General features: G+C 40.7%; 2 protein-coding genes across 8 annotated transcripts in view; both read right to left on the reverse strand.

The window, feature by feature from the left end:
* zgc:77375 (uncharacterized protein LOC402927 homolog) overlaps positions 1-5,951 on the reverse strand; it is a 7,444-nt gene extending 1,493 nt beyond the window's left edge. Inside the window, exons 1-7 of the mRNA XM_024292462.2 lie at positions 5,550-5,951; positions 3,814-4,017; positions 2,508-2,620; positions 2,324-2,417; positions 2,205-2,238; positions 1,275-1,449; positions 1,008-1,196 (exon numbers count right to left, since the gene is read on the reverse strand). Coding sequence (XP_024148230.1) covers positions 1,008-1,196; positions 1,275-1,449; positions 2,205-2,238; positions 2,324-2,417; positions 2,508-2,620; positions 3,814-4,017; positions 5,550-5,669 — 929 coding nt within the window. The 5' untranslated portion in view covers positions 5,670-5,951. The remainder of the gene's footprint in view (positions 1-1,007; positions 1,197-1,274; positions 1,450-2,204; positions 2,239-2,323; positions 2,418-2,507; positions 2,621-3,813; positions 4,018-5,549) is intronic.
* A 519-nt stretch (positions 5,952-6,470) lies between these two features.
* On the reverse strand, positions 6,471-9,819 carry cnbpa (CCHC-type zinc finger, nucleic acid binding protein a). Of its 7 annotated transcripts, none has more exons than XM_024292469.2 (5): positions 9,665-9,819; positions 8,163-8,293; positions 7,914-7,979; positions 7,592-7,790; positions 6,471-7,488 (listed from the first exon to the last, which is right to left on the reverse strand). In XM_024292469.2, the coding sequence occupies exons 2-5, from the start codon at positions 8,272-8,274 to the stop codon at positions 7,371-7,373; spliced, it is 495 nt and encodes a 164-aa protein (XP_024148237.1). In that variant the 5' UTR covers positions 8,275-8,293; positions 9,665-9,819; the 3' UTR covers positions 6,471-7,370. The 7 variants fall into 7 exon arrangements, with proteins under 7 accessions (XP_024148237.1, XP_024148233.1, XP_024148238.1 ...); XM_024292465.2 differs by having other exon boundaries at positions 8,157-8,293; XM_024292470.2 differs by having other exon boundaries at positions 8,163-8,277; positions 9,665-9,814.
* Positions 9,820-10,589: the final 770 nt, after the last annotated feature.

Consider the following 10,589-nt stretch of genomic DNA (forward strand, 5'->3'; position numbering starts at 1 on the left):
CAAATTGTTGTGTCATTTCACGTCTTTTGACTTTATACAAGATGGAAGAGACCTTAACCAAAAACATGATTCTCCCTCCCCCAACGTTTAAGTCTTAAGGGGTGTGTGTTGCTGTTCGTGAGTATTCCTTTGAAGTACCACCGCGAAACAAATGTTTATAGAAAAGCTTAAAGACTGATGAAAATTTTAACATGTTCTTGTAGCATTTTTCTCGCGACATACATTAGGAAAATTCAGCTTAAATTTGGTTTCTTAGTTTTCTTTATTCAAACCGTTGTGAATAAGGAACAAACGAGCAAATGTCCTTTGAAATAGATCATATTTGTTATGTAGAAAATACACTAGGTGGGCTACAAGCTCCCTGCTCCACTTTATTCTTATACATCTACTTCCAGATAAATAGATCCGTATGTGTCTTTGTTTTTTCTGGACTGAGCTGGAATCTGCCTCAAAACTGTACAGCTGGATAGCTCCTATATTGGTCGCCGTTTTTACTGCACCGGTGATGTTAGGTTGGTTGGGGGTGTGAGGGGCTGTAAGCTAGCGGGGGAGTGAGTAAACAGACAGATGACGGGAAGTGGGGGAGGGATTGCTCCGCACCAACTATCCCACTAGCATACCAGAGGCAAATTTCTGATGAACTACTGCTGCTCTGCAGAAACTATGTCCAAGAAAACGACAGATTTATTATTATTATTATTTCTTGCCTAAATACAGCACAATGAAAATAGAAAAAGAGAAGGACTTCAATCTGCAGAGACGCATCCTGAAAGTGATGACAGCAGCAGGTGGAACCAAAAGCTGGTTCAAAATGTTGACTTGTGCATTATTTACTAACAAAATGCTGACAGAGGCAAATTTTTAATTCCTGTTTTTCCTCTAAAAAAAAGCTAATTTTCTTCAAACTTTTTATTAATATGAATGTCGTTTTTTATTTGATTGATTCCCTTCTGCTACACCACTGCGGTCACTTGGCTGCCCATGTACAATACAACCTGGTGTCTCACCCTATAGCATAAAGAGTAGTGATGGGAAGTTTCCATTGCCTCTCCAAGGCTTGGCTTCTGATGAGGGACTCAGCGAAGTGGTAGGTCAGTTCACTGGGCTTTCCCATGAGAGCCTCGTACTTCAGCTCCCTCCCTGTTATCTTCTTAAAGATGTTCTCCAGGCAAACAAGAAAGGTTCCATGGCCAAACCTAACAAAAGACGAGAGACGGTTGAAGCTGAGACTTTTTCATTCCTGAATCTGAGAAAAGTGGTTCCTAAAAGCTCACCGTGGAGAATTAGCCTCAGCCATCCACATGAGGTCCATGTTACAGGCCAGAAGGGGGAGGTGGGGCATCACTTGGGATTGGTGTACGCCACTGGGGTTACCGTGAGTCAACAGGACGTCAATGATCAGCTGCAGGTTGGTTTCCCATCGAATAGGCTCCCCAAACAAAACTACAGCTGCATGTGAGAGCGGCAGACATGACGGGATCGTCAACAAATATCCCATTGGGAAAGACCATTGACTGTACATGAGAACAGGACTGAGTGACCCCTCCCTCCTGGGGGGGTTCGAACAGGAAGCTGATTCCAAGGCCCAGTCCAAATTCGTCCCTTCTCCCCTTCATTTGAAGGGTCATTTTTAGTGCAAGTGTGTCCGGGATATTTTTTTATATTATTTCACCCTCCAAGTCCTCCGTCACTAGGGTAAACAGCATAGCGCTGAGAAACGCTTTTCTTCACATGGATGCGCTCTGAACCACTCAAGTTTATATTTAAATGTCAGTAATGACTTTTTGTTGTATCATGACCTTTTAAAGTTATAAAACCGCTGTTGTTCTCTATATATTTGAGTGCTGTTAGCTCCGCGCTAAAGCTAACAGACCAGCGATTATTGAAAATGTCATCAACTGAAAGTGACATCTGAATTATGAGACACTATTTTTCAAAACTCTCTGTTTGGAAGGCTAAATGAGGGAAAAGGGAAGAATTTGGATTCGGCCAAAGAAGCCAAAATTCCATTGACTTCTATAGAAAGAAACCTTCAAAACATTTGACCAACCAAACAGACAACTTGTGGCTCCAACATGACTGCATCCATATCACAAAAACATGGCGACTAAATCGGCTTAATTTATTTGGAGGCCATTTTCTATGGCTCTGTCCAGTTCACCTACACAGTTAATGGATAAAACATTAGAGAAGCAATTTCTCACCTTCAACTTTAGGAAGATTGATTACAGAGTTGGTCTGAAAAGAGATATGTGAAATTAACATGACAGGAACACAAAATGTGAATATCATCCAACGATAGCATCAGACAGTGAAGTCTTACCGGAAGTTTGGGTCTCCTGTTGTGATCCACCATGTCCAGCAGTGGGTACGACTCCCTCAGCATGTCGATGCTGATTACATTCTTAAAGCCAACACTGAGAATGGACCATGAAGACGTTTTTTAGAGGAGAAATCAAAAGGTTAAAAACTTAGAAAGCAACAGAAAAAGAACACTCTGGAATTACTTTGTAGCAATATCCAGGACGGGGCCCTGTCCGGACACCAAAACACATTTGTCGTGGAACTTTTTCAGCATTCTCAAAGGACTGTGGGACATGACGACTTGCTCTTGATTAATCTGAAAATTCAAAGAATGAAGGGGAACTGATGAGACTAGATTGAAAAAAAAAATGAAAATAAAAGCTATCTAAACAAAATTTGAAACAATTGCAGACGTTTCATGATGTCTTTAAATTCGGCCAACAAAGCCTTCACTGTTTGACATTACTTGCAGTATTAATCTCCAACAGAGCTGTTCTGGGTAATCTTTTATTACTCGATGATGTAATCCCTTGGTGACCCTTAACGGGAGGAGTTTCAGACAACTCTTCTTTGTGTGGCTTCAGTTTATTGATTTTTTTTGAGGGGTGGGGTGTGTGTGGGGGTACTTTTAAATGCTAAAACACGTCAGCCAGTGAAAGGCCTGAACTTTGACCCTTCTATCCTGAGCAGTTTGGTCGATTAAATGGTCTAAATCTAGCAACAACACAGAGAATTTCTTACTTAAATATTTACTCAAAATATAGGAATTAGCAGGCACCACTTTGACAATAAAGGGGAAAAGTGGGGTACGGTCCCCTTATCTAAGAATGTAATGTCAACAAAGTCTGGGATTAGAACATTTGACAAACCTTTTGGCAGACAGGGCTGCTCATCCAAGTAAGTCAATCCCAAATTATTAAAATATTTTTCTGAGGACAATCTTCAGTCTAACTCTTGTAAGATATGTATCTACATGAAAGGCCTGTATCATTATCACCCCACTACCGTGCTTGATAATTGGTGATGAAATCAAAATAATGTTTGTCAAACTTTTTAGCTTATAGGACAAGGGTAGGGAACCCTGGTCCTCGAGAGCCACCTTCCTGCATGTTTTCCAATCTACCATGCACTGGCATGTTCTTTTTGGCTGGACACACCTGAACCAGGTAATCAGTCATGAGTAGGGACTCAAACAATTAGCTGGTTCAGGTGTGTCCTACCAATAAGAACATGCCAGTGCATGGTAGATTGGAAAACATGCAGGAAGGTGCCTCTTGAGGACCAGGGTTCCCTACCCCTGTTATAGGATATGTCTAGCCAAAGTAAGGTTGTAAGACTTTTATATATATTTAGTCCGTTCTTAGAAATGGTGGGTACTATTTTTATGGCTATCTTGCATTTATTGATTTTGAGAGAAAAAAATGCAATCTACCCCGTACAGCTTATTTAATCTGAGATATTTTCCTGTTGATGCTCAACTTCTGTGGGTATGAGATCACTACCACTTACAGGCACTCCCAGGATGTGAGAGAGCTGGTCAGCTTTAGTTTGTCGGAGGCAGTTCCCTGCGTTTGTGACAAAAACTACTGGCACCACAAACTGTCCCTGAGAGTTGACCAACTTCTCAAACGTCTTCTTGGCCGCAGGGATTGGCATCCTTCCCCGAACAAGCACGCCATCGATGTCAAACAACAGGCCAAACCTTGGCTGTGGCTGCAGAAGGACAAGAATGGAACGAGTTGAGCAATTATAAACTTTGTTTATAAACCCAGCATAAGAATAGATAGAGAAAGGTGATTTAAGTGACTTTGAAGGTGCCATGGTTCTAAGTGCCAGATTGGCTGTATTTCAGAAAACTGCTCAGCTACTGGGATTTTCACCTGCAACCATCTATAAAGTTTACAGAGAATGGTCAGAAAATGAGAAAACATCCAATGAGCTGCAGTTCTTTGGACAGAAATGCCTTTTTTGTGTCAAAAGAGAATGGGAAGACCGGTTCCAGATGATAAGTAATAACAACTTAATTAATCACTCGTTACAGTCGAGGTATGCAGAAGAGCATCTCTGAACACGTCCAACCTTGAGGCAGACGAGCTACAGCAGTAGAAGAACACACAGAGTACCACTCCTGCCAGCTAATGGGAAACTGAGACTACAATCCACACAGACTCACTAAAATTGGACAACTGAAGACTGAAAAACTTTTCCTTGGTCTGATAAGTCTACATTTCTGCAACATTCGGATGGTGGGATCAGAATTTGGCATCAACAACTAGAAACCATTGATCCATCATACCATCAACGGTATAGGCTGGTGGTGGTGTAGTGGTATGGGAAATATTTTCTCGGCACACAATTGGCCCCCTAATACCAATTAAGAATGATTACAACACCACAACCTACTTGAGTATTGTTGCTGACTATGTCCATCTTTTGATGGCTACTTCCAGCACGATGACACACAAAAGCTGGAATCAACTTGGACTAGTTTCTAGGACATTGTCATGTTCAAGAAACTAGTCTCAGTTGATTCCAGCTTCACCACATTCACCAGATCTCAACCCAATAGAGCACTTTAGGGATGTGGTGGAACTAGTGATTGGCATCATGGATGCGTGATGCTATCATGTCGATATGGTCAAGTCTCTGAGTCTCTGAGGAATATTCTAGTATCTGAATCTATGCCACCATGGATTAAGGCAGGTCTGGAGGCAAAAGGGGATCCAACCCAATACTAGCAAAATAATAACTGGTAAATAAGTGTAGATCATTTTATATGACAATAGTCTATAACTTTCTGATAAGTGCCAAAAAGCAGATCCATCAGGGTGTCCTGTATCATAAAAGTCAATGATCATAACAGAGGGTGACACAGCACTAGAGTGTATGGAGACGCTGTCATCATTGTGACAAACTGTTCTGTTCTTCATCAAGAACAGAACAGTTTGTTACGACATCTCTAATCCTACGAGTCTTTTAAATGGGTTGCTGGTTCTTTTATAGACAGTGAGGTATGACAAAAAAACAACCCCACAGCTGTTTGTCAATGAGGGGGATAACACAGCAATCTACATCTACTGCCCTCCCGGTGCATCAACAAAAGTTGGGTGGAAGCGTTTTTTTCTTCTTCTTCCCTTCAGTAACGGCGAACAAAACAAACATCTGACACGACCACACAAAAGAGCCGCCCCTCTCCGCGGTGCTGTTAGTCTGAGCCAAGCCGAAGCAACAGCTAAGAACCGTACCTTGGTATAAGAATGAGTTCCGCTAAGCCCGCACTGAGAACCCACAAGCCCCGCTTTTCCAGCGGCTGGACGGTTACTCAGAGTACGCAGGCCCCGGTAACACGGTAGGAGTCCCCTCATCTCCTTTGCTTATCACGGGGCTAAAACAAAAAGTTAAATCAAAGCGATGGTTTTAAATAAAAAACGAAAAAAATAAACAGACACCCGCATGCAGTACGAGCCGGCTCGCACCGGCCACGGTGGCTGAGCTGCTCGGCTTGTTTTTCCTTAAATTATTTCTCAGCTGTAACGTGACTGGACCAGCTCCGGTGACGTCACATGAGGAGGTGGAGGAGGGTCTCTTTTGCTGCATCTCCATGGCGGAAGGAGATGTGCGGGGAGCTCGGGCCGCAGCTGCACTGCAACCCCCGCTGCCATTTTAGACGACGATGCGGAGTTTAGCGCCGTCCAGAACAGACCAGCACGCGCCGGCGACTCACCGTTTCACCGAATCTTTCCGCCAGAAACGGCGTCGAAAATGGACCTCCGCTGTTTTAAAGTCATATTTTTGAGGGGTTATACGTCTTCGGAAGACTTTTTTTGAAGATGTGAAGTCGCGAAATAGGGCACGGAACTGGCTTGTTCCAGTTTAAAGAGAAGCTCCAACTAATTTTTTTGTACATTTTGTTTTTATTTCGACACCTTCTTCATGTGAAAAAAACAAATGTCTCCCCTCAAAAGTACCTCTTCACATATAGTAAATAAAACTACTAGACACCGTTATAGCATTAATTAGAAAACTAGGCCTAAATGTTGCAACAATGAAGCGAACATTGAATCCTAATCCAACTTTGACCCAAAAATATAGTTTCACTTTTCATAAATGTAAAAATATAACGTTTGACATAAGTTTCTGTGGGGAAAAAAATCACCAGACACAGCTCCACCCCGTGCTCCTCCAGCTTTATTGATAGTTTAAAATTACATTTCTATTTTCTAGGACTTCAGTTGCACTTTCCTTCCGACTTAAAAACTGAGTACAAGCAAATGGTATTTATACAGTAGTCTAAGTGATATTGTACAAAAATAACATTTTGATTTTCCGTGAAAACATTGTTTCGTTCCCAAATAACTCCAAATTCTGCAGTTCTGACAACTGTTGATGCTCAAATGTTACGCCAAGGTATGAAAAACAAACAAAAAAAAAGCAATTTTAAAGGAGAAAGTCTACCTTGGACTACTGAGTGATATTTAAATTGTAAACAGATTTCTATAAAAGAGCGTGTTTCTTTTTATACCTTGAAAAAAAATTCATTTTTTTTTATATCTTAGTAATATAACATGTAAATTTGTTATCGCCCACTTGTAGCTGCTTGTAGGGGCTGAAATGCATCATGTTATGAACTGTTTCCATGTCGTACTCTCTTGGCCAACTCATATTCCACTAAAACAACCCAAAATAAACCACACATGGAAGTTTGGTTTCCATTTACACCCGTCTTCCATCTCATTTGACTGAGATGCTCATCCACAAGCTCAGAGGTCCTATAGATTCCCGTGTGTTTAGTCCCACTTGTTCATCGCTGATCACCAGTGGCTTGGAAAGGGGGGGTTCTTCAACAAAGCATTATACATAACACCGCTACCAAACTAAAACATTTTATTTTGTATTGAATGCAGAAAGATATTTTTCACCCCTTTCTTTGTATTACATGTCTAGAGGCTCACTGGCCTGGGACTAGCCTCTGTTAGCCAACCTTTGGCCAGTGAAGAGGATTCAGAGAAAATAATACAACCAACCATCAATCCGAAAAATAAAGGAGGGGCAACAGAGGGCACTGCTTATGCGGTCGCTTCGATGGTGCACTCTTTTGCCAGGTGGCCTGCCTTTCCACAATTGTAGCAGTTAGTCTCGCTGGCTTTACTGCAATGCACTGCGACGTGACCGATCTCACCACACCTACAACAGAAGCAAGAAAACATCGCAAGATGACAACGGGGCAAAAAAAAGAAAGAAAAAAAAACATGCTCATTTTAAAAAGACGGGAAACTGCGACGCTCACCTGTAGCATTTCACCTTATCACATAGCTTCTGGATGTGACCGAACCCGCCGCAGGAGTAGCACTTCTGCTCGTTGGCATGATCGCAGTCACGCGCCATGTGGCCAGCTTTGCCACAGGTGTAGCACAGCTGCTCCCTCTCCTTCTTGGGCTCCTTGCAATCCCTGGAAATGTGACCACTCCTGTGGCAGTTGTAGCACGCTGACAAACACAAGAAAATCAGTTCAAAACCGTTGTTAGCATTAACGGATCGGTCCGAAATTCACAAATATGATGCTCCGGTCTTAACATTTCAATAAATAGATGATTAAAAAAGATGCACACCATCCTCAGTTTGGTCACAATCCCTGGCCATGTGTCCCTGGTCGCCACACCGATAACAGAACAGCTCTGAAAAGACAAAAAAAACACATTACGTTACTTTTTTTCCCCATTTTGTTTTCCATCTGCAACAACTTCACTACGCTTATTAAACAAATTACTGCTCTAAAATAGAAGAAAGAGATGTGTGAGGTGCATTGAAAAGCTCTGTTCTACTCTAGCTGTAGTCATAGTAATGTGTAATACCCTTGCCTCGTCCCCGGCCCCTGCCACGTCCACGCGTCCCACTGGCGTTGGGACAGTGCTTGACCCAGTGCCCAGGGCGTCCGCAACCAAAGCACTCGCTGTTGCTGCTCATCTCCATAACCTAAACAGACACAAACCTAAAATAAATATATGTAGTGAGAAACATAATCAAGAAAAATGTGTTCTTTTCCTGAAAATTTAGCATACTCGTGGGAGATTTTAACATGATCTTAGCATACGTAACATGCAACTTTTTCGTTTAATTTCTGTATTTTTTAATTAAATATACAGAGTGGAAGCTTTACTAAACACATTTTAAATTTAAACAAATCACACCAACTAATTGACTAAATGGGAGGGTCTACTCTACAGTGGGGGTCTTTTTTTGTTCTTATTTTTTTAACATTTAATAGATGTCTTTAAATGAACTACTATGACCAGCTACACTAACTTACAAGACTTCCTCAGTGGGATCATGTTGTGACTGCCATAGGTCAAACTTCTGTCTGCTGAAGACATGAAGTCAAGAAGGGCTCTGGTTAATCAATTATGTAGCTTTTAAACTCAAGTTAGCAATAAATTTATAATAAATAAAATGGAAAAATATATTAGACCCTAAGCAAATGTACCTTAAAAGTACTTTTTAGCTTGGTGAAAAACCATTTAACCAGATTAAACCTATGATATGAAAGTTGTACAATACTTTATAAGCATGAGTTATGTTATTTTTAAAGCTACACTTAAAAAAGGAAGAAATACAAAACCCAACTTGAGATATAGCTGGTTTTATTTTAAGCCAAACGCCATTAGAGGCCAGAGGATGACCATGCCGTGGGTAACTTTATGTCCAAGGGCCAGCACGCCGCATCGTGTTTTGATTTAACGCCTTCAAATTCAACCAAAATGGAGGGTTTTTTCAAGCGATGCGACGTTTTATTTCGTTTAAATACCCCGTTGGGGTTTAAGTGTAAAGTTCCCAACATAAATAATGTGGCTGTGAAGCTTTTAGGCGCTCTCAAATACAGAAATGCCAGGGGTTGAGGCTGCATGAACGTCGGCCTAGTCACGTTGATTTTTCTGCGCACTCGCGAGACAGGAGTGTTGCTTGCTAGCGCACGCGAGCTAACCACCTCATGACCAAGAAACGCGGTTCAGTCGACGATCAATCATCGCTGTCCAGTACATGGATGTCGATCCGGGGTGATTGTCGATATTTGCTCGCGCTAGATGTTTTTTCGCGACTATCGGACTCAATATTCTGGATAAACAAAATTTCCCGCCAGGGCGCACTCACCAAAGTCGTTGTGATGAGCTAACGTTAGCAGGCCGGACTACGAAGCCGATGCAGAGTTAGTGAGAGCAAACAAATTGAAACCAGACCGTATTCGCAGAACCTAATCAAACCTCCACTCTGGTTGAAGTTTAAATTCACAAATACAGATGTTGCAAAGTAAAAAGACCCACAACAGCTAACGATTACAATATCGCAAAGCCGTTTTATTGCTTACCTTTATGGCTACCTAGCTATGTCACTGTTTACGCCTCCTCCTCTGCGCTGCATGCGGTGCAGGCAGGAGTTCCTGAATTGTCATTCACAGTATCCAGTAAAAACTCGCGCTCTGATTGGCTACGCGCTCGCCAAGCAACCAATGAGAGAGGAGGAAGCCTGGACACCGCCCCTCCAAATAGGCTAATAGTGGAGATGGAAGGGTCCATATTTTTGCTTCCTCCCCTAAATAGTCGTATTTTTTTCACTTAGTTGCAAACATCCAAAACATCTGGGAGTGACGAGTATCGCCCTTATGGTTGGAAGAAATAACAACAAACCTGGCAGCACTTCAAGAATTAAGTTGAAAATAAAATAGCTCAAACGAAACTAAAAAAATAATGAAAAACCTTCTAAAATCCTTTTTGTAAATAATTAAATTACTCATTTTAAATTGTCAACCCCCAGATAATTATTTTAAATATATTTGCATATTTATACTGTGTTCTTAATCTGTAATTTGTGCTTTTTCTATAAGAAACTTTTTCATAAATGTGCAAAATAAATTATATATCCTTTAGCTACATTTTTTTGACAGTTTAAAATTTACTTCAGTTTAAGAGCTTCGTCTGATTTTCTCTTAAACAAATAATATTAATTTTTGAAATTGCATATGTAAATTTTAGTGGCTACATGAAAACAATAATTATTATTTTAAGTTTCTAATAAAAATTATCATTTTTAGAACAATCTAATAAAATAAAATGCATGAGAAATTTAAAAGAGACTAACTAATTAACTCTGATTTTAATATATTGTAAATTATTGCTTTATTACACAGATTTTTATTTAAAGTTAGCAAAATTTAAATAAATAACGTTACTAAAAATTCAATTTTTGAAAGGTCTTGAAGCTGATTACTGGAAGGAAACTTGATAAAATAAGGG

This window comes from Oryzias melastigma, linkage group LG7 (assembly GCF_002922805.2).
Source record: "Oryzias melastigma strain HK-1 linkage group LG7, ASM292280v2, whole genome shotgun sequence".
NCBI classification, from domain to species: Eukaryota; Metazoa; Chordata; class Actinopteri; order Beloniformes; family Adrianichthyidae; genus Oryzias; species Oryzias melastigma.